The 24,147-nt window shown below is 41.6% G+C and overlaps 3 protein-coding genes across 4 annotated transcripts; 2 read left to right on the top strand and 1 right to left on the bottom strand.

Moving 5' to 3' along the window:
- The first annotated feature begins 45 nt into the window (after positions 1-45).
- LOC133129079 (thymidylate kinase-like) lies at positions 46-7,099 on the top strand. The gene is made up of 5 exons (XM_061242903.1): positions 46-470; positions 863-971; positions 2,869-2,959; positions 5,481-5,678; positions 6,953-7,099. The coding sequence occupies exons 1-5, from the start codon at positions 341-343 to the stop codon at positions 7,097-7,099; spliced, it is 675 nt and encodes a 224-aa protein (XP_061098887.1). The 5' UTR covers positions 46-340.
- A 1,050-nt stretch (positions 7,100-8,149) lies between these two features.
- thap4 (THAP domain containing 4) lies at positions 8,150-11,349 on the top strand. Its single transcript, XM_061242904.1, has 5 exons — positions 8,150-8,313; positions 8,752-8,908; positions 9,078-9,187; positions 10,368-10,471; positions 10,635-11,349. The coding sequence occupies exons 1-5, from the start codon at positions 8,289-8,291 to the stop codon at positions 10,749-10,751; spliced, it is 513 nt and encodes a 170-aa protein (XP_061098888.1). The 5' UTR covers positions 8,150-8,288; the 3' UTR covers positions 10,752-11,349.
- A 731-nt stretch (positions 11,350-12,080) lies between these two features.
- Positions 12,081-21,394, bottom strand: LOC133128671 (bcl-2-related ovarian killer protein homolog A-like). Of its 2 annotated transcripts, XR_009708772.1 has the most exons (6): positions 20,961-21,394; positions 20,250-20,577; positions 18,919-19,047; positions 15,113-15,276; positions 12,842-13,032; positions 12,081-12,645 (listed from the first exon to the last, which is right to left on the bottom strand). XR_009708772.1 is itself a non-coding variant. In XM_061242383.1 (5 exons), the coding sequence occupies exons 2-5, from the start codon at positions 20,479-20,481 to the stop codon at positions 12,910-12,912; spliced, it is 648 nt and encodes a 215-aa protein (XP_061098367.1). In that variant the 5' UTR covers positions 20,482-20,577; positions 20,961-21,393; the 3' UTR covers positions 12,081-12,909. The 2 variants fall into 2 exon arrangements, 1 of the variants encoding a protein (XP_061098367.1); XM_061242383.1 differs by having other exon boundaries at positions 12,081-13,032; positions 20,961-21,393.
- Positions 21,395-24,147: the final 2,753 nt, after the last annotated feature.

The raw sequence follows: 24,147 nt of genomic DNA, 5'->3' as shown, positions 1-24,147 counted from the left end.
TCTATACGCACACCACCTGAAACACAAGATCTATTAGACGTTGTATATTACGGGTACATTTGGGAGAAATAACGTGTAATACATAGCTAGTATTGGCCAGAGAGTTACTCTTACCATGTGCTTATAATATCTGACTTTATGGGTCCTTGACGGCACAAGGACTTTTTCTTCTCTCGGTCTGCCTCGAAACGAATCTACTTGACCCAAAATAAGGAAAGCGCGTTGGTTAGCAAGGCGTCAGCAGCAGCAGCGTTTCTTCTGCGGATTGTATCGGCAACTTAATCATGATTGTATTTTTTTGTTAAACACAGGTATAATTTAGTTAAACAATAGTTCAAATATGTCGCATAGAAGAGGGGCTCTAATAGTACTGGAAGGTGTGGACCGGGCCGGAAAGACTACGCAGTGCAAGAAGCTTGTCCAGGCGCTCCGGAAGAGTGGTCGACCCGTTGAAATGTTAAGATTCCCTGGTAAATTTAAATTATTTACTGCCTCCAGTCAGGTGAGCTGGTGCACAGCTCCTCGCTCGTCTTTGTCCCACATCTGGCCAATTTGCTATAATGCTGCGAAATTGTGCATACTTATGTCTTTGTTTGACAAATTGGGCAAACCATCGAAATAGCCTATTAATTCCGAACATTCGACATTAAAATAATATCTTATTCCAATGGAAACGTGGACAAGATAATCCGGGTTTTAATGCTCAGTGGTGCTTCTGGGAAAATGAGTCAAGCGGAGCGTGGTCAATTGTTCTCGCAAAGCATCATTATATTGAAATGGTTTTATAACCATGATTTTATAATATCTAAAAAATCCGATGTCCCCGTCATATTGTTATAATTGATTCTTGGTATTTGTGCAGATCGAACTACAAAGATAGGTCAGCTGATCAGTGCATACCTGGAGAAGAACTACAACTTGGAGGATCACGCTGTGCACTTGCTTTTTTCTGCCAACCGCTGGGAACTTGAGTAAGTTTAAAAAAAAGTTAAAAACTGCTAGAGGGGAAATGATCCTGCAGGTATGACCTAAGGCCTTTTTAGTTAAAACATCTTTGTCAGACAGCCAGTATGTTTTACATCAAACAGCATTGTATGTTTTTGTTTGTATGAGTCACCTCTTGCTTGGCATCAGCGCTGCCTTCTGCATGAGCGTTACATGCTTCTGATAAATCAGATCCATTACATTACATTATTGGCATTTGGCAGACGCTCTTATCCAGAGCGACGTACAACAAAGTGCATACCCATAACCAGGGATAAGTTCGCTGAAAGACCCTAGAGGGAAGTACAATTTCAACTGCTACCTGTACAACAAAGATAAGGACGAGGGCCTTTTTTTTTTTGTGAACAAAGAAACAAACAAACAGAGCAAAAGTGACCAAAGTTAACTATCCAAACACTGCTTACCTAGCCAACTAAAAATACCGATACACAAAGCAAGTCACAGAAACAACAATTAAGGTTCACAGGGAGGTAGGGAGGGATGGGGAGAGGTGCTGCTTGAAGAGGTGCGTCTTCAGCGTGCGCTTGAAGGTGGGGAGAGATTCTACAGTTCTGACCTCAACGGGGAGTTCGTTCCACCACCGTGGAGCCAGAACAGACAGTAATCGTATGCGTGAGGTGGAGGTTCGGAGAGGGGGAGGTGCCAAGCGGCCTGTGGAGGCTGAACGAAGAGGTCTGGCAGGGGTGTAGGGTCTGATGACTTTTTGTAGATAAACTGGGGAAGACCCTTGGACACTGGCACTGCAGCCTTGGGGTGTGCTGTTTGAGTATGAATCTAACTATATATAGTCAGCTCCAAAATTATTGGCAGAAATGAAGTAAAAATGCTACATATGATAATAATCATATAACAAATGTTCAACCATATTTGGAAAACAATATACTTTTATTGCAATACATTTACTCATGTTTTTTCTGAAGTAATCCCATTTTTTCTGAAATCATAGTACAAAATTGAAATTATGGGCACAATTTTGTTAATCTCAGTTTAAAGGAACTATATTGTGTCATTCCATCACTTCCATTCCATCCAGTTTCAATAGAGTATAACAATGAGGTAACGAACATCCATCAGCATGGGACAGTATGTTTGTTGTATGTTAACGTGCAAAAAGTGCTGTAGATACACAGAGTTTTGCTGGTGGTTGTGTTTGAGTGAGAAAATAATTAATGAAATTTGAAAGATGTTGTCTTTGAATGCATTTTGTGAAAGGAATAAAAATGGTCCACAGTTTAGTCCACATAGACTGCTGTTGTGCTACTTGTGTTAAGTTTTGAAAACTCAGTATTGGGACATTACACATTGGAAAATAATGCAAATAACTATTTTTTGTGCATATTTATCAAGGGTACCAATAATTATGAACTTGGCTGACATCTTCAAAGCAAATAAATTATATGTATGATGGTTTGAGTAAATGATTGAACCAGAACCAGTGTGAAAAACCACTGTTGGCAAGTGATCTGAACAGCCTGTCTAGAATTAAAAAATAAAATATAAATGAATTCATGAATTATTAATTTGGTGAAATGCATGCAGAAATACTGCAGCAAGTCACTCATATGTGTTTGGACTGTAACCTGGAGACAGTTGTGATGTGTGTACTGTGCAAGTGAGCTGAATAGACCTGAATCGCAATCATTTGAAATATTTGAAATACACTTTCATTGATATTCAGAACAAAACTTTTATATAATATATTTGCACACTTGATCTGATGTTTATTTGAAATTTCTCACTGTTGACCCAGGTCTGGTGCTGAATGCATTGCTGTTATTCTGTTGGTCTGTGTGGCTCAGGTCATATAGGAGGGCCCCCGTGCTTTATGCTGTGTGTCTGACTCAGCTCTCCCCTCTGTCACAGGCCTCTGCTGAGGCAGAAATTAGAGCAGGGCGTCAGTCTGGTGGTGGACAGGTACGCCTTCTCAGGCGTGGCATTCACCAGTGCCAAGCCGGTAAGTTGAATGCTTTGGAGGTTGAGTGGGGGTCTTACAAGAGGTGAAAAGCTGCCACTTGTTGTATATCCTTAGGGTCTGTAAAATAGCCCCTTTCCAGTGTATGTCTTTTTTATAGGATTTTATGACAATATTAAAACAAGTATGAAGATGAATTGTGAGAACATTGGATTTATAAACTATCTGGTTATGGCTGGACTAGGATCAGGTGTCCCCTGTCTACATACCTTATCAATTATGTGCCACAAGGCAGAACTCATCCTTCACAAACACTCCTTCTCTGACATGTTTTATGAATGGCAATGTGACAAATTGATCTTTGAACTCAGGATGACACACCCAGTCGCTCAAATTGCTATTCTGGAAATAGCACTACCCCTCATATTGTCCTACCTCGGATGAAATTAACATTTTGATACACATACAATTTTGATACATTATATTGGCATTGTTACTTTGAAGTAAAACACATTTAGCTACCAGTAACCCAAAAAATATGAGGTATTATCATATTTCCATAAATGTCAAAATCCAAATTCATTTGTGATGCTCCTGGCTATGGTTATAGCTTACATCACAAAATGTTTGTGTTTATATTAGTTTATATTTCACATTTTCCTTCTCTCATTGTCTGTTATATACAGTGGTGTGGAAAAGTGTTTGCCCCCTTCCTGATTTCTTATTTTTTTGCATGTTTGTCACACTTAAATGTTTCAGATCATCAAACAAATTTAAATATTAGTCAAAGACAACACAAGTAAACACAAAATGCAGTTTTTAAATGAAGGTTTTTATTATTAAGGGAAAAAAAAAAAATCCAAACCTACATGGCCCTGTGTGAAAAAGTGATTGCCCCCCCGTTAAAACATAACTTAACTGTGGTTTATCAAACCTGAGTTCAATTTCTCTAGCCACACCGAGGCCTGATTACTGCCACACCTGTTCTCAATCAAGAAATCACTTAAATAGGACCTGCCTGGCAAAGTGAAGTAGACCAAATGATCCTCAAAAGCTAGACATCATGCCGAGATCTAAAGAAATTCAGGAACAAATGAGAAAGAAAGTAATTGACAAATGCACAAATGGCGAAAACATGGAACAGTGGTGAACCTTCCCAGGAGTGGCCGGCCGATCAAAATTACCCCAAGAGCGCAGCGACGACTCATCCAAGAGGTCACAAAAGACCCCACAACAACATCCAAAGAACTGCAGGCCTCACTTGCCTCAGTTAAGGTCAGTGTTCATGACTCCACCATAAGAAAGAGACTGGGCAAAAATGGCCTGCATGGCAGAGTTCCAAGATGAAAACCACTGCTGAGCAAAAAGAACATTAAGGCTCGTCTCAATTTTGCCAGAAAACATCTTGATGTTCCCCAAGACTTTTGGGAGAATACTCTGTGGTCTGACGAGACAAAAGTTGAACTTTTTGGAAGGTGTGTGTCCCATTACATCTGGCGTAAAAGTAACACCGCATTTCAGAAAAAGAACATCATACCAACGGTAAAATATGGTGGTGGTAGTGTGATGGTCTGGGGCTGTTTTGCTGCTTCAGGACCTGGGAGACTTGCTGTGATCAATGGAACCATGAATTCTGCTGTCTACCAAAAAATCCTGAAGGAGAATGTCCGGCCATCTGTTCGTGACCTCAAGCTGAAACGAACTTGGGTTCTGCAGCAGGACAATGATCCAAAACACACCAGCAAGTCCACCTCTGAATGGCTGAAGAAAAACAAAATGAAGACTTTGGAGTGGCCTAGTCAAAGTCCTGACCTGAATCCTATTGAGATGCTGTGGCATGACCTTAAAAAGGCGGTTCATGCTCGAAAACCCTCCAATGTGGCTGAATTACAACAATTCTGCAAAGATGAGGGGGCCTAAATTCCTCCACAGCGCTGTAAGAGACTCATTGCAAGTTATCGCAAACGTTTGATTGCAGTTGTTGCTACTAAGGGTGGCCCAACCAGTTATTAGGTTTAGGGGGCAATCACTTTTTCACACAGGGCCATGTAGGTTTGGATTTTTTTTCTCCCTTAATAATAAAAACCTTCATTTAAAAACTGCATTTTGTGTTTACTTGTGTTGTCTTTGACTAATATTTAAATTTGTTTGATGATCTGAACCATTTAAGTGTGACAAACATGCAAAAAAAATAAGAAATCAGGAAGGGGGCAAACACTTTTTCACACCACTGTAGAATATAAAAAAATGAATGTGTCCTGTCATGTGACTAACATAAGACACAGGATTATCGAGTTTGTTAGTGCAGATTATGGGTTTTATTACAAGGGAGGATAGAATAGAATAACTGTAACTGGCCGCAAGGTGAAAAACTTTACAGTTTGAGTAGGCAGGTCATCCTGAGTACTAGGACACTTACATGGATACATTGGGAGTGGCTTTCATGTTATCTAATGCAGTGCCTAGATGTTAATTGTGTAATAAAACAGCACGGTGTGTGAGAAAGTGAAGGCCAGCTGACGAGGTGCTTGCTAAAAGATACACATCTCCACTTTGGGCACAGGGCTTCAGTCTGGAGTGGTGCATGAACCCAGATGTTGGCCTGCCCAAGCCAGACCTGGTGCTGTACCTGCAACTGAGCCCTGAGGTGGCAGCACAGCGGGGAGAGTTCGGGGCAGAGCGCTATGAGACCAGCGACTTCCAGAGGACTGTGTTACAGAGGTACCAGCATTTCAAGAAGGACCCCTCCCTCAACTGGCAGGTGAGAGGCTACCACAGTCACCAAGGACACAAATCATACTTGAATAGGGTTGCTTTGCAACAAAGCAAACGGCAGACCTTTATGTTTATTAAATATTTAAAGCTCTTTACTTGATACACTGAAGTCCTGAAGGGGGGGCGATCCGGTTGTGAAAAGACTGAGCAGACAAAGACAGCTTCATCCTTTTGTTGCCGGCGGCAAAATGTTCGCAAGAGCAGTTCAAAGTCCCTAACCCCGTCCCCCTGAGCCCAATTCCCACTCTCCCTGCACCTTCTGTGTTCAGCTCTCTGTGGGTTGGCCCCATTTAGGGGTACCAGCTTGCGCTTGTTCCATACCGGCAATGGTGGAGTAAACCATTACAAGGAAAGTATAGACACTGTTTGATGCGTGGATTTAAATGTAGTGGAAACATGCCCAACCTGTGTAACCGGTTCACTAGCCGGTGGGGTTTTAGAGCTGACCCTGTGTTAACATTTAGCCATGTCATCCGATTATTATGCAAAAACATACGTCATGTCATGTGGGAAATAATTTTACAAACAGCTTGGAAAAAACCCCCAAAATATACATACATACATTTCAGTATGAAACACAAATCGCAAGCTCCAGGATGATTATATAATCTCAAAAACATGAAATGTGGGCCTTTCAACTCAGCACAAGTTATTCTCTAAAAACTTTTTTTTCACACACATAAGTAAATTCACGAATCAGAAGTGTTAATGTAATGTAAATAAACTCTTACATTTTCTTGACAACTGCATTACCAACACTGGTCAGATAAGCGTCTATGTGGGCTCATCATGCTCTTGAGAGCCTATACAAATGGCAGGCATTTATATAACGCCTTTATCCAAAGCGCTGTACAATTGATGCTTCTCCATTCACCCATTCATACACACACTCACACACCAATGGCGATTGGCTGCCATGCAAGGCTCCGGCCAGCTCGTCAGGAGCATTTGGGGGTTAGGTGTCTTGCTCAGGGACACTTCGACACAGCCCGGGCAGGGGAGCGAACCAGCAACCCTCCGACTGCCAGACGACTGCTCTTACTGCCTGAGCCATGTCGCCCCACTATACATAGGCTATATGATGTTTATCCAAGTTAAGCATTGTTTGACAGCCCTACCTATCTATTTCAGTTGTAGCCTACATTTTCCAACATTTCTTATCTAAGATAAATCTATTGTGTTGTTTTCTTACCTAAATGTTATGTCTGAACAAACCAGGTGATCTATACTTGCTTATGGGATTTTCAATCTTCGTTATAGGTAATTGATGCCGCCAAAAGTATAGAGGACGTGCACACAGAAATCAAGACACACAGCGAAATGGCCATTGAAGCAGTGCAATACCAGCCCATCGCAGAGCTGTGGAAGGGAGACTCTGCCAATCAGGCAACAGAAGAAAACCCTTGAATGAAGATCCACAAAACATTTATTTTTATCAGGTTCTCAAAAAGGATCACTAACATGCATCGGGGTGCAAGTACAAGATGATACATTGTGTGTGTTGTGTTATTAACAAGCCATTGTTTGCTTTTGCACCATGTTTCAAACATCCAATCATGAAAATTCAGTTTAGAGTTGGCGGAGTTGGCGATAGAGCAGGTGCAGATGGAGACTGCCGCTGGTGTCATTGTAAAAATGTCAACTCGGTATGGAAATGCTCAACAGAGGGACGACTGCTTACGCCTGGTTGTGAAGAACTGCATTGACATTCTTTCATCGAAAGATGGCAGCATTGCGTACTGAACGTGCAACGCAACCTTGAGCTCAACAGTGAACTTAAATTGACTGTTATTGTTTCATGACTGGGTTACATTTACAAAGTAGCTGTTCATATATATTAAAAAAAAAAAAGTCAGATTTTCACTTCTAGATAATTACATTTCATTTTACTGTAAAGGATGTTTCAGATGTTTAAATATGGTGAATTCGGGTAGACACGTCTTTGTGAATTCAGAATTCAGAGTCTGCCCTATATTGGATGCCATTGCTTTACATTCATCTGAGTTTTAATACATATCGTTCTAAAAAGTCAATGTGCAAAGTAAAAGTGTTCCTGTGGAAATACCTTCCTTAGTTTTCATGATCTTTTCGGGTTTCCCGAAGTTGCAGTTGCACATTCCAGTACCTGATCTTTTCGGGTTTCCCGAAGTTGCAGTTGCACATTCCAGTACCGGTTTTAGTAACTCAAGTGCTTCGGTTGGACGACCCATTTGGCCAACCGAAGCACTTATTAGTTTTTCTCACCTACATTTAAACATAGGAATTTGTTTAAATAACATTTATTTAATCATTAATTTATGACATTTAATATGTCGTAAATGTAAATACATACATGTATACATACACTCGTGTGTATGCAATTGAGTCCCACTCGTGTACGACTGGTCAAAAGCTGGCTCACATAAATCTGCGTCTGCGCAGATTCGAGAATAGGCTTAATTACTACATTTCCCAACATCCATCTCGTCAAGGTTTTAGTTTGAATGTCAATGTGAACCAACAAGGCAGGCTTTGCCGTGTTATTTTTACTGGCTGAGTGGTAGCCTACCGATGAATAAAATAATCACAATTTAGGCTATTATATTAATATTTCTACATGGCATGTACCCTTCAACAAGCAGGTAATGGAAGACTTTTGGTTTTGTAGCCAAACGAATGTTAGCAAGAAATGTAACTATCCTATGTATTAGGCTACAGCAAATAAAATGAACGAGTTTAATGTCAGTAATGCTTCAGTTGCGAATTGCATTCTAATTTACATTTAAAACATGAACAATCTTTAACACTCGTACTGTTTCTGGTTATCGTTTCTGAAATCCTGACTGATTAAACCATTACGTAGCCTACTATTTGGGGGTATACACAACAGATGTGCTATAGTATAGCCTATTTTCGAAATCTATATTGCGCCTACACGTAATTAGTGATTTTGACGAACTTCGTCTACACATATAATTGCTATGGTAACTTTTCTATGTCAGAAATCTGTAATAATATCCCGGTTTTCTTGTGCATACCCGCATCGACTGTCCTCAGTTGAACTCTCTGTTCGCTTGCAGCGCCCCCCCTGAATCCAGCGGTGCTGGCACTGGATTGGCTCTTGGGCTCCTGGGAGTCGGACGAACCCGGGGAGGGTTCTTTTCCTACCATTCCGCCTTTTCGCTACTCGGAGACATTGCACTTCACCCACGTGGGCCAGCCCGTCATCAACTTCATGTATGCAATAATAAGTGTTCTTCAAAGTAACACGCATGCTGGGCTGCCTTCAGCTTACAGTACCAGCATGAAATACATGCATTTGTATAAATCCATGTAATTTTTGACTACAGAAATCTCATAAATATGTCTCTTATAGACAGTGAACAAACCATTTCTTTTGCTGCAGGTTTAATGCCTCCCATGTGGAGAGTAAAAAACCTATGCACAGAGAGTGTGGGTTTATCAGGCTTCAGCCAGGTACAAACAGGGTGGCTTTCATCATTGCTCAGAATTCAGGTATGTATGTAAATTAGCTCAAATGATGCAAGCCTGCAGAGCTAGTTTGGGCAGACAACTCACATGAAGCCTACATCTAATGGGAGGGGCTATATAAAGCACCAACCTTACCTGTTTACGCCCTTCCTTATTTTGCATGCTCTGCCATGCTGTGCTGCCTGCTAGCTGCCCTGATGCAATCATTTAAAGCTGCATTGCTGCCTGGTTCATTCTGCATGCTAAGCCATTGCTCTGCCTGGCTCTTTCTGCTGCACTGCCTGTTTTGGAATGCTGCCATTGCCTATATTGCATGCTATTGCCACTTTTGCTAGCTGCTTTTGCTCAAATTATCCTATGCTATTCTTAATTCATGCATTCACAATTTTTGCGCTCCCATCACAACCCCAGCATCCACCTGCGAGCTCTGCTTCTCAAGATCCCCATGAGTGTAGCCACTCCCTGTTTCAGCAGGCTTGCAACAGGGAGCAATGAGAGGCAGAGCGACACCAAAGTTTGCGTCTACATTAAACCTCAATAAATATTGCTTAGTTAATTGTGAGTTGTCTGACTGAACACTTTAACAAATGCTGTTTGAATACTGCTGGCTGCAGTGTGCATATTTCACAAGCTATGACAGTGTGTGACTCTGATATGGTTAGATATCAATCAAGCATAATTACAGCTGGAAGTGCCGGCTCATTTGCAGTCCTCCAAAGAAATCTGGTCACTTGAAATTAGGATGAATCTTTACACTTTGTTTAAGATGGCAACAGGTTATCATGCAGTTAAGAACTAGAGGAATGTAGGCCTCCAGACAGCTAAATCCAGTTTGTGTGTGTGTGTTTCCATGCATGCAAGTTCCCATCCAATATGGAAAATGAATATACTTCAAAGACATTTTTATATGCATTTAAGATGTCAAAATGTATAAAAACTGGCCGATTCATATATTCAGAATTGTATTTGTATTGTATATTTGTAATGCATTTATCAAACATATTTTGAAATAGTATTCCAAATATATATCAAATGCAATGCAAATGCTTATGAAAGACATTTGGAATACTATTTAGAAATGTGTTTGATAAATGCATTGAAAATATATTTATCATACATTTCACATACATTGGAAGTATTTTTTTACATGCATCAGAAATCCATATAAATGTATTTGAAATGCTTCTCTTTTTTGTATGGGCAGGACTGGTGGAAATTGAGGAGGGTGAGCTCACAGGTCAGCAGCTGAGCCTGAAGACCCATGCACTGGCCAGAACCTCCTTCGCCAAGGAACCTCACGTCCAGCAGGTAAGGCTGAACAACAGACCCCTCCCCCCCAGTACTGTCCTGTGGCTGTGTATTAATACACCTCTTTCTCACTGCATCATGGAAATGTTCTAAACGATCAACACAAATGGCATGAGTGTAGACTTCATTCTTTTTTTAACTTGCATGCGTCTCCCCCTCTCAGATCTCCAGGGAGTTCCGACTGCGTGGGGACGGCAAACTTGAACAAACAGTCTCCATGGCTACGAGCGACCAGCCGTTGATGCAGCATTTGCACATCACATACCGCAGGTCCTCCTGATGAGGCGCGGGTCCGATGAGCGGAGGATCGTTCACATGCCTGGCCCCCTGACTTAGAGTGACGCACAGTTATATAGCTCAGGAGACAGCAGTGGTGAGGTTACTAAGCATTGGCATTAATTATTTTATGGACACATCACTTACATTCTGTTAGTTGCTCATGTATTGTACCACCCTCTATTGGCATTATATGCAGGATTTTTACCTTGAAAATATAAAATAACCATGCTAAAGTATAGTCATGTTGCACTGGTAATCCCTGTCTTTGTGCACCTTTGCCAAAATCGATTTCACTAAGACGGAGTCTAACTTTTGGACTATATTAAGTTGTTTATTTCTATCATTTGAATCCCATTTGTGCTCATTTTTACGTCACCGAAACTGCTTAAATGTTTGCAAGGTATGCTTTCTGTTTAAACCGTCCAAACTTGATTTACACCCATCCCCTTTAGCTCTAACCAAGGCTTGACGGTGTGGTTATTTGCACTTTGAAAATGTTCGCTCTTCATTTCAAATTAAACTTTCTAATCACAGGGACTGTGGGTAGTTAAACGGGTTATGTGGTAGACCGTATCTAAGAATAAAAGCATGGCTGATGACTGTGATCATCTTTTTTCCCCTCCTCTTATTATTTTCTTCCTGTAAAATTTCCATGAAGACAGGGGCCTGTTGGTTGGCTCATTCGGTTAAGGCACCACACTCTGGTCCATGGATGAGCCCCACTGTCTCGGGCTGAATCTTGACCAGCGCTACTCAACTCCACGTCCTGCGGGCCATAGTGTCTGCACGCATTTGCTCCTACTTTGCGCTACCCCACCTGATTTCACTAATTATTTTACCTGCTTGGTTCAGATGCGCTAATTAGTAAAATCAGGTGGTGTAGCACACAGTTGAAGCAAATGCCTGCAGACACTGCAGCCCGCAGGACGTGGAATTGAGTAGCGCTGCTCTAGAACATGTCAGTGCCAACTGGCCCCCTGCCGATTGAGCGGACACCCACTGACTGCATGCCGAAAGCAATTAAATGTCTTCCTCCAACTTGACAATGTGAACTTGGCTGTGGCCTGTGGTATGAAAAGACGCACACTTTTCGTTGTAGAACCACGGCTGTCTTCACTCTCCCAAATCAGCAGTGACAATTGCTCATGAATGTGGCTGCACATAGTTATGTTCAGCCACATATTGGGCACCAAATTTGATTGTTTATTGGTGTGATATAACCGTAAAGAAATAGGATACTCAAGCGTGTAGCTTTGGAGGTTTTCCTGTTTCTTTCATACTATTGACTGTTGCCACACAAACATTCAGTAATTCATAGAAATACAAATTGTTTAAAAAAAAAGGTATTTTATTGTTGACATTCAGTGTTTTATACCAAATGTGTGACACTATAGTTATTCATAGAATAAAATTAAAAGACCATAGCTTTTTCAGATACACAACCTCACACACTGCTGCACACTACAGTGACACAAGGGCCCTACTTACCCAAAAGTATAATTTAAAAAATGAAAAATAAAACTTAAAACATGCAGCCCGTAGTTTGCTAATTTATATGTAAAGTTATGTTTATTGACCAATGAGCTAGCTTCCTTTTTGCTTCAGCAGTGAACTGTTTTTATGACCGAGCTTATCAGTCTTGCACAGTAGCATGGTTCCTTCCCAAGAATACATAACTCATGGGAAACAGGATACAGGAATTATGAGGCTGGCTCCATAATGCTCAAGATATCCAAGCAATGTAAGCAATCCATGTAAAAAAATACATTATAAAAACAGAAGTGAGCTTTGTGTTCCACAACAGAGATGGTGGTGACTGAAGCGTTCCTTGGACAAAGTTTATGGCCATCCGTTGATTGACCTGGTGAATAAGCTGTAGGACAGCGCTACTCAACTCCATGTCCTGCAGGCCTCAGTGTCTGTAGGCAATTGTTCTTATCGTGTGCTACACTGGACCTGATTTTACCTGCTTGGTTGAGATAAGGTAATTAGTCAAATCAAGTGGTGTAGCGCACTGTTGGAGCAAATACCTGCAGCCACTGCGGCCGGCAGGACGTGGAGTTGAGTAGCACTGCTGAAGAATGTATCAACGACTTTGCGTGCGATAGCCATGTGTGTTGCTGTGGGCCATCCTCGCTCTGCCCCACACCAAGCTGCCCTCATCGTTCCCTTATCATGTAGAAGACCACAGCTTTCAGGTAGTGGCCACAGGTGGAGGCTGCAGAGGCCAGCCAGTGAGGGAGGCGGGGGTCCGAGTTCACCACACACTTTGTAATGTCCGCCTGAGGTGAGGGAGAGAGGAAACCAAATTAGCATACCACAGACACAGATTATAAACGGTGGTGTGTGGCTAATGGCTATTATGGCTCATAAAATCACCACACACTGTAATGTCTGCCTGAGGTGAGGGAGAGAGGAAACCAAATTAGAATGCCTATGGCTATTATGGCTCTGAAAAATAAAAATCACTGGAGCACGTGCTCTCTGTTCTTTGACTCCATTGCAACATGGCCTCCATCACTGGATTGATTTGATCATTTCCACAAGAGGAAGCGCCTACGATAACAGCACAGCACGGCAAAAAAAACACAAAAAAAAAACACTTTACAGCTCCAAGTTACGAGTCACCTTAACAAGTTCCAACACACCCCGCTGACTGCAGGATAAAGGTGTGAGGTGCAAGAACAGTTGGTTACGCAATCGCTACTTAAAACACAGAATATGAACAGCAGTTGACTTCATTGCCGTAGATAGAGAACTGGAACGAGTGCCACTGCTATTGTGAATCGAGCACGACGGGGGTCTCTTTTTGAAGCTCTTCCATCTTGAATCTGTTGCATTAATTATGTGGCCTGCCTGCCAGCTACAAATGTGCCATTTCTCCCCTACTGCGGAGGGCTTTTGTTCATTTCCTGACTCCGCCTGACGAGTGGAGTGCACATATCTGGGCAAGAGGCATCCTGCCAAGGCCCACGCTGTCTGCAAATTCTTATTGGATATTCCCTGCCTGCATCTTGGCAAAGTCTTCTTAAGACTTTGGCTCTCCTTGCTGTGCCTCAGCTCCAGTCTATGGGAGTTAACTTTCATAAATAAATGGTAAACAAGACGGGGCAAGCTGCACTCATTGCCTTGTGACTAATGATGGTACCTATAGCAGCAGTATTGGTTTGGAAGTGGGTGGGGGGAGGGGGACTCGCACAACAAGCTTCCAAATATCCACCAGAATAGAAACAAAACTGGATACAAATATCTGGAACTGTATGAAATAACACTGGCTCCCTCTCACCTGAATGACACTGAACAAAAGACGTCTCAGTCCGAGTGACTAATAGCAAAATGGAAACATGTGGGTGTACAAACAGCAACAAAATCAGATCCAAAGCACAACCAAGAGGTGATGCTGTGGTCCCACATAGACTGTGGGTATTAACTACATCATGATGCTTTCTCGCCTGGGACATCAATCAATTTCCTGACACTTGGTGAATCCATTCTCTTTGCATTTCCCCCTTAATTAGTCACAAGCAAGGAACAGAAACTTCAGCCTGGATGCATTCAAAATTTGGGTAACACTTTACAATAAGCTACATGAATTGGCATTAAGTAATGTAGTTTTTAACATTGATTAATTGATGTACAAATTCATAAACAAAGCTAAAACAGATTAACTTCCCAGTAGTTTGTGAGTTAACTGTATTAGTTCATGCAGATTCATATAATCTTATTGTAAAGTGTTTTTGTAAGCAGTGTATTTCACACCTTTAACTGGTCAACCAGCCGTTTATCAGGTAACCAGCCAATCTAGTCAGCTAGTCCACCAGCTGACCACCAGCTTACTCTACTAATTTAACCAGCTTTGACGAGCTTTGTCCAGCAGACAAAAGTCCAGCCACAGACCAGCTATGACCAGTTACAAGTATTGGAAACACATCTTAAACCAGCTTAGAATCCCAGCTGGTCACAGCTGGAATTTTCATCAGGGAGAACAGGCAGCAGATGTGGCCGTGCAGGCTCAGAGATGGGAAGGAGTCAGACATTCCAAGGTTGCCGAATGATTTTTTGAAGGTCTGAAGGGGCACTTCCCTTGATACCCTGGCAGGCTAGTGCCAATGTTATATATATGAGTGGTTACAGCAGCAGTGTTCTGGATAAGTAGCCTCAGGCCTGATGACAGGAAGGGAGGCCAGTGAGTAGTAGTCAAGGCTGGAGAGGAAGAGCACCTGAACCAGAAGCTAGGAGTAGCTGGTGAGGAACAGGCAGATTCTCCTGACCTTGTATGACCAGCAACAAAGAATTTGGTGTGATAGCTAAGCCTGGAATTCCATGAAGAAATGGATCACTTTATGCAGATGGATCACTTACCCAGCCACCTCTCCTCTTCAGCCAGGGGGAAAGGGTCTTGCGCACAAACTCGCCAAAGCTGTCCACGATGGTGTGTACCATGGCAGGGTGGTCATGCCGGACACAGTCCACAGCCAGAGCGCCTGCCACTGCAAACAGAGACACCACTTTCCCCCACGTGACTCCTAGAGAGGGGAGAGGGGGACACGGTGACATCATCACCTCGCAAGCACAAAGACACCACAAATCTTGTTTGTTTACTTCTTAAATCATTGGCATTTCACTTTGTCTGTGAACTGTTCCTTTCAGTGTCTAGAGGCCCAGTAACTCCTCTTAAACTGTATTCCTCTGTTCTCCCAGCACTGTGAAAATGAATAATGAATCAAACTAATTAAACAAATAAATCATATTTGCACTTCATCTTAAGCACCAGGAGACAGTGGGCTGAGGTTTAGTGATGGATAAGACCCAAAAAAGTAAAAATGAGGAAGATAACAATATCTTGTGTAAATGAATACAGATTCTCTGCCCATGTACCTCTCAACTCCCACCCGGTTTAGCAGCATGCCCATAAATATGATCCCTGATTAAGTCTTGCACAAGATGAGGAAGTGGCCCATAAATAATAATTAAATTGCAGCATGGCTGTTACATAAGCAGACCTCATAACAATTGGATGAGGTCACAGATTCAACATCCAAGTGTTACAATAAATGGGAAACAAAACTAAAGACAAACAACCAAAACGTCCCTGCGCATCAACTTAACTGTGCTAGACCTTTACCTTTTCACATAAAAGCCTATGCAAACCTACTCTATGCTTATGTTTTGTCCCTCTTTTAAGATACTGGTAAAATAAACTTAGCTCCTAGTTGGAAGGTACGGGCAAAATTACCCAGAGGCCTTCTGTGTGAGAAGACAACACCACAGGGGTCTCTCATACTTCCTCCAGTTCAAATATCTTCAAAGCTGGCTCAGTGCCTTTTTCCAACAGAGACATAAAAAAAGCAGTATTTCAGGCTCTAGAACTGGAGACACAACCCCAGAATAATATTATCCCATATTTGTGGGATTTTTTTTTTTTTTTTAATGAGACTGAAGCTGAAACTTCACCAGTATAGACAAGCAAGCGTGTCAAGTATGACACAAATAAATATTCATGTTCTTGCTGTTATGGTTACCATTTTTGAGCAGGAGCAACAAAGATTCCAAGGAATGAATGAGGAGTCACCTCTTCCATTTGAATAAAAGAAACATGATGATGGACTGATGCCAAAATGAGAGCTCACGATAGATAGAAGTGTGAATTTCCACCACATCATTTAGTGTCCTTCTAATGCCCTGTGGAATTCAGTGACCAGGCTATCAGCCCAAACATCTGACTCTTTTTTCCAGCCCACAGGGGCTAAATGTCATTCAAATACTGACTTATGATGTTTAAGTTCTAAACAAGGCATCTAGCTGGGATGGACAGATTCCCTTGATACACTTGCCCAGAATAGGACAGAAGAAGCATGGGATAAGCACAGAAAAAGAGATGGAAGGAGAAGAGAGAGAGAGTGTGTACAGAGGGGGGGGGGGGTAGAGAGCAGAGGGAGGTCTTGGCGTTCAGCCCAGAGGTGAACCCCGTCTCCCTAAGCTTCCTCCCTGGAACGCAGAGAGCAGAGGGGGCAGGGCACAGCCACAATCCAGCTCCTGCCAAAGCCTTCAGCCAGACTGGTCTGCTATCAGGAGTCAACACAGCTTTCTCAGATAAGACCTACCGGTTAAGATAAGACCTACTATTCCCACCTACTGGGAATGTAGGCCTATGTTACCAAATCATATCAATTTTATTCAGCAATTTCTGGTCGTAATTTCCGTTTTGCAGTCTGCACACGGCTCAATGCTAGCAAGAAGATACGTTTAATTACAAGACACGACAAGAAACAACACAACGTTTCAATCCCATAGGGATCTTCATCAGACCAGACATCTTTTTTTTAGCAAATTATCCTCGATCCAGCACCTACAGAGAGAGACTTTGTTCTTCAGTCAGAACACATTCAAGAAAGTCAGCCTCCGAGGAAAGTTTCTTAATGCAACTGGGGTTTCCCTCTGAGTCTTGTGAACAATGCATGACTGGGATGAACATTCTGTGGCTTCCATTCCACCTGTCATAACCGTCAAAGCCGACGGCGTTAAATGCCACGGCGGAACTCCCACGCCAGCTCAAGCGAACCTCAGCTCAATGTGGTCAACCCTGCACTTCTGAGCAGGAGACTGAAAAATGACTGTCGGTTGGACACTCCCCATCGGGTAGGGCTTAACCTCCTGGCTCATGTCAGCCTGCCTCCCCCACCCCCACCCTGCTCACTAATCCCATGAGCTACCATAACTCCTCTTTCATCTTCTTCCAATAAGAGGAGATAAGACGGAGATCTGCTGAAGTTCAAACTGTTTTCCTCCAGATCTAAATGTTCAAGATCGGAATATGGATAATCCCTGTGGACAACAGACTCCACCCACCTTAACAACCCCCCAATGAGGCCAGTGCAAAAGGAGGAAATTGCTCTGACTGTAAGCTTGTTTTTGTGCAACAGAAATTCCATCTTGCTCTCTGACATACTTCTCTCTCGACTTCCAGTCAAATATGCAAAAAGAAAACTTGTGATGGGATTCTATTTTTATCTTTTCAGAATGGAGAAAGGCTTAGTTCTTGGGTTCCCTTCCCAGCAGAATGAAACCAACTCCTCAATATACCAATCCAAAGATAGTTTGGCAGCTCTGAAGTCCTACGCAAGAACCTCTCACTTGCAAAGATATATTGACCACAACTAGACTCCCACAAGAATTACTTCATCAGCGTAAATACCAGCAATGCATCAAAGATGCTTGTGGATCTGATGTTTGCAAACTACACCAGTTGTCACAGGGAACATTTGTGTACCTTCATGGCTTTATCGCTTGTTCACATGGTTGCCAGAAGCTACTTTCCTTGTATAACTTGTCCAGAAAAAGTTCAAAATGCAAATATACACTTACTGAGCACTTTATTATTTACTTTATTACACCTACTGCACCTACTTATCTTATCAGCCAATTGTTTGGCAGCAATGCTTACAATCATGTTGATACAGATCATAAGCTTCAGTTAATGTTCACATCAACTATCAGAATGGGGAAAGAATTTGATCTAAGTGACTCTGACCATGCAATGATTGTTGGTGGCAGATTATCTCAGAAACTGCTGATCTCATGGGATTTTCACACATACTAGTCTTTGCAAAGAATGGTACAAAAAAATCCAATGAGCAGCAGTTCTGCAGACATAAATGCCTTGTTAATGAGAGATGTCAGAGGAGAATGGCCAGACTGCTCAAAGCTGACAGGAAGGTGACAGTAACAGAAATAACCACACATTACAACAGGGGTATGCAGAGGAGCATCTCTGAATGCATCATAACTCTAGGTGGACAGAAGTCCTTAAAAATAAGTCTAATAAATACCTAATTACATTACAAGTGCTCACTGAGTGTATATATAGACAAAATATTGATGTGTCTGTGTCGTTGAGTTTGCATATTAATGACTGCTCCACAATTTGTGGCCTCTCTTAGAAAAGCAACAGGTGAATAATTTGAAGAGGACCCCCAACTACTTCTATTTCTGGTCGTCAGGAGCTGAGCTCCCTCTGGTACATATCATATTTGTATCATATAATATCCATCTATTCATCCATTTATTCAGTACATTAGTGAAGGGCACAATACAACAGTACTGCACCATTGAGGAATCAGACCTAAAGTATTTCAGCTACAAGCCCAGCCCCCCTTGCAGCAACTTACCAGCAGAGAAGATCTGATCAGCTACTGCCAGAAAGGCATCAGACACTACGTTCTCAGAGGTCACAGTGATGTTGAGTTGGCGTGCCACATTTCGATAAACAGTCGGTCGCAGGTACTCCAACTCATCTCCTGTGACACAAGGAGTTAGACAACAGCTTAATCATACACAAATTAGACAGGCAAAGGAAACCACCCTCCCTAGTTTGGCATGCAAAACAAACATGCACATAGTCTGTTCCCAGCAGATAAAATAAATCTTGAAATTCAATGTGTAAAAAACACTTGCATGACAAGTTGGGCAGGCAACTCTACTCAGGTTAAAGCACAAAAGACCTAGAATGTGTTAAGTTCTTGAAAGAAGGTAGCTGAACCCAACCAAAAGTTATGATTTCAGACAGTAGCCTTACAAAAGCCCCAATCATCTTCTGATCCTATTGATTGGTTACTAGCCTATAGTGCGGTTTTCTTACTGATACCGATATGAGTATTTGAATGTGGAGTCTCATATTGCATTCTCTCTTGCCTATTGAGAAAGACAAACCTATATTATTTCTGTGACATTCCACAGAATATAGGCATGCACACCTCCATTTGATGAAAGTGTGGTCACCACATATCAGAGCAAAATAGAGGAGAGGTAAAATCAAGCAGAGGAGCATTGCTGTCAGTGTTCTCTTAAGCTACAACAATAGTGCAGTGCTCTGTGTCTGGTGTGTCCTAGACCTTTCAAAATGGCTGTTTGAGAAATGCCAAGTCAAACAAGCAGAACCATACAGCAAAGGATGAAAGTTAGAAAGTGAACAAGAGAAAACAATGCAGGGTGAGGTCTTGCTTAATCCTCCCTCTGGTTGGTGGGTGGCTACAATGGAGGTGGGTAACTGGCACATGTTGCTACAGCAATTAAGAGTGAGGTCAGCAGTTTCACAGCTACAGAGTGAGGGAACACCAAGCAACAGGAAGACACTCTGTCTAACCTCAGCATACTAAGCATGTTGCAATACAGCTGGCAGTCTTCAGAGGCAGCTAATATAAGACAAGATAAAGAAACCTCACCAGCCAGGCAGATTGTATACTCTACAGTATGCATGCTTTCAACCTGGATTCCATTTATGTACCATTACAAACCCATTAGTAAGAATGTGCTTATATTAGAGAGGAGTCTGAAATTCGCCAGCTGTTTACAATTTTCCCTGCAAATATGTGATTATAGTTTGTGTAGGCGTGGTGTAGATCATTACAGTGAAAATGTGCAGAAAAGCAAAGTGTCAAGAACAGAGACGCAACTGTAAATTATATGGGTCTTGTGTTTGTATAACGCGTTGCTTTCTTACCTAACCAAAGAAGGATAGAGGACACCTCTCCAAGCAATCCCCCGGCTGCTGACAGGCTTAGCTCGGGTTTGGACCAGCCAAGCCCGGCTAGATTCAGCCTGGAATTAATATAGTCCTTGCACAGAGCCTTCCCCTGGGACACCAGCTCCTTGTCATTGGGGGTGCGGTTGAACACATCTATCGCTTCGGCAGCGAACACCGACGAGCGGCGCAACATCTCCATGTCCCTCATGCGCTCCCTTCGTCAGGAATAAACCACCAAACCTCTACACCACGTTTCTTATCTGTCACTTATTTCCTCGGCGAAATACACAGGATTGTTATCCCCCTGCAAGAAATACAAAACAACTTCTGCTCAACTATTTTCTCAAACCAAACGGATCTCGTATTTCATATGGCTGCAAAAACCCAAATATGTTGTTTCCAAAATGCGGTTAAAACATACAACGCTTCATAAAAAGCCAGGTCTAATTTAAGAACGAATGAAGATTAAATACTTATATATATGTTTTTATTGTTCGAGCAAATTTACTTATGGCCTGCCTGACTACGAGTGGCAGGTAGACTAAACACAATGTGAAACAAATAGTCTGACCAACGAATCAATGGGTGTTGCGAGTAATTCAACTTACACTACGTGTAATAGTAAAACAATTTATGAAATACAATTATCCTATTATCATCAAATAATCTTACTTGATTGCAACCTACCGTCAACGTGTTTTGAGTTTTTCAAACAGACAGCCTCAGTTCCTAGATGAGTTAACTGATGCCGTGTCAGGGCACTTCGTAGGCTCACGATATAGCACAATCCAACAGTTTTCAATCAAATCAATCGCTTAATGTGTTATGTGGCAACAAAGTGCATTTCACGACAAATAAGCAATTTTACTGTTATATCCTGGCGAGAGTTTTAACAAAGGATCGGCCTTGCACGCGTGAGCTTGTCATAACTGCACATCCAATTCGCTTATCTCCGCTGTTTCGCAATCAGCGTGCGGTTAGCTAAGCCGATCCCATTTTCCTGAGTCTGTTGCGCTGTCTTCAGCGTTGTGTAAGTTGCTGTATTTAGACTGCGGTAGGAGAGCTCAGAAATCCGTCTTGTTCCAATTTAAGCTTCCTGAAAATGATTCAAGCTTTCTTAGAGGCGAGGATTAAACCAACACATAGCTCCGCCTTTCATGTTAGACTCTCGAATTACTTTGTTCTTTGGAATTCCCTTCCAAGGTTAAGAAGAAAAATGTCACAAAAGGACGAGTTTAACAGCATTAATAAAGAAACGTGTGCAGACACGCATTATGGTTATAACACAAGGATTAGCCAGATTGTTCATTTGCATGCCTAGTCAAATATCAAGACAACACATTTAAAGTTTTCAGAACTGTTTTCAGGCTAACTGTCGCCAAAACTGGAAAGGAATGAGTAGCTGAATATAGGCTAGCTATTTTCCGATATACAGAGCTGTGAAAAAGTATTTACCCCCTGCCTGATTTCCTATTTCATGTTTTTCAGATCCTGTATAACATATAAGATAATTTTAGACAAAGGGAAGCTAAGAAAACACAAAACACGTTTTAAAATGATTGTTTCATTGATTTAGTGAATAAAGGTTAACAAACATCAATATCACCCCTGAGGAAAAAGTCTAGCAATTTGACTAGACCACTCCAAGACTTTCATTTAGATTTATTTTTAGTCCCTTCCACCTGGACTTGTGTTTTGGCTTATTGTCTTGTTACATAACCCAATTATGCTTCAACTTCGACAAATGACCAGACATTGTCCTGAAGAATTTTGTGATACAGAGCAGAATTCATGGTTCCTGCAATAATGACAATCTGTCCAGGGCCCAAGGCAGCAAAACATCCATACAGCATCACACTAACATCACCATGTTTGACTTTTGGTATCATGTTTTCTGAAATACTGTATTTGCTTTACATCAGAGATAATGGGACTCTCATTGTTCAAAAAGTTTTTTTTCATATGTCAATAGTACATAATCCCAAAAAGCTTGGGGATCATCCAGATGCAATTCCTTCTTTGCCCAGTCTCTTTGTTATTGTAGCGTCTTGGACACGGATATGGTTGAGACTAGAGAGGCATGCATGCCTTTGGATGTTCTTCTGGGATGACTTCCTTGATTAGCTGTCACTGTGCCCTTGGAATAATTTTGGCAGGCCAGCCACTCCTATTCACCACTGTTCCAATTCTTCTCCATTTGGAGATAATGGCTCTCATTGTGGTTTGGTGGAGCCCCAGAGCCTTAGAAATGGCTTTGTAACCCTTTCTAGACTGAAATACAGTCCCCTCCAAAAGTATTGGAACATCAAGGTCAATTCCTTTGTTTCTGCTATACACTGAAAACAATTTTTTTATGGACTGATGAGACCAAGCTGAACCCCTACCAAAGTGATTGAAAGGCCAAAGTGTGGAGAAAGAAGGGATCTGCTCATGATCCAAAACATACAAGCTCATCTGTGAAGCAGGGTGGAGGAAGTGTCATGGCTTGGGCTTGTATGGCTGCTTCTGGAGTGGGCTCACTAATCTTTATTGACAATGGTAGCAGCAGGATGAATTCAGAAGTCTACAAAAACATTCTGCCTGCCAACTTACAGAGAAATGCATCCAAACTAATTTGGAGGAACTTCATCATGCAGCAAGACAATGACCAAAAACACACTGCCAACACAACAAAGGACTTCATTAGGGAGAAAAAGTATTAGGTTTTAGACTGGCCAAGTCAATCACCAGACCTTAACCAAATTGAGCATTCATTTCACCTGCTTGAAGAGGAGACTGAAGGGAAAAACCCAGAAACAAACAACAAATGAGGTTGCAGTAAAATCCTGGAAAAGCATCACAAAGAAGAATGCAACAGTTTGGTCATGTTAATGGGTTGCAGCTTGATGTAGTTATTGCAAGCAAAGGATATGCTACTAAATATTAAGTGTTATTTACTTAAATACTCTGTTCCACAACATTTGCTCACCTAAACATTTGGTGGTCTGATACCAAAGCTGCTATTTTCTAAGTAGTTTAACACATCTAGGTGTAAATACCAGGGAATAAAAGCTGAAATTCTCCACTCTTGTCTCTTGTTCATCTTTTTATCTCAAGCCCAAATATTCAATGTTTTGTGAAAACAAAATAATTGACTTTGCTGTTCCAATAATTTTGGTGGGGACTGTAAACTTTTCAAGTCAAGAAATGTAATAGTGATGCATAATAAGAAACAAAAACATATGTATATCATCACGAGGCATCATCATTTTGAGTTAGTTTGTCATTATTAGATAGCCTTAGAAAAGCAAAACTGCCAACCAATGTTGTTCAATATATCATATCGTTTATCCGGAAGCTCGTTTACTATTCCTATCCCAGATATTAGTCTGTTCACAAAAAAACCTCAGAGGCCCTGACAAAATAATTTATTTGACTATAAATCAGATTTCAAAGAATTTTACACTGTTGTCGAAGACCGACCATAGAGATGTGGTTCTACAGAGGTGTCTTTTCAGAATACTAAAAAATCAGGTGGAATGTGTCTTTTCCCAAATTTAATTTCCTTAATTTTTCAAAATACACCTGGGTCCAGTCTCACCTCCCAGCCTCTTCCAGCTGCACGATTGCTCTAAATTACAATTTATTTTTTGGTGATTGTTGTTCTCAGCTCCCATAGAATGAACATTTAATACAGAAAGCATTCTGCTTCCCCTACAGCCCATGGTAAAATTGTGAAATGTGATTGGGAAAAAAAAACCTCCAGGAAAACAAGTGGAAAAAGATTAATTCAGGTACAGTGAAGAGATTTGGAAACCTTTTAAACAGGGCCTGAAATTTGATCCATTGCAGCCCATATGACTGGGACATGCAAGGTCAGTGGTTCTAATCCTGG

This window comes from Conger conger, chromosome 5 (genome assembly GCF_963514075.1).
Source record: "Conger conger chromosome 5, fConCon1.1, whole genome shotgun sequence".
Classification (NCBI taxonomy): Eukaryota; Metazoa; Chordata; class Actinopteri; order Anguilliformes; family Congridae; genus Conger; species Conger conger.
Note: the sequence above shows the minus strand (reverse complement) of the source record. Positions and strands in the feature narration are given on the sequence as shown.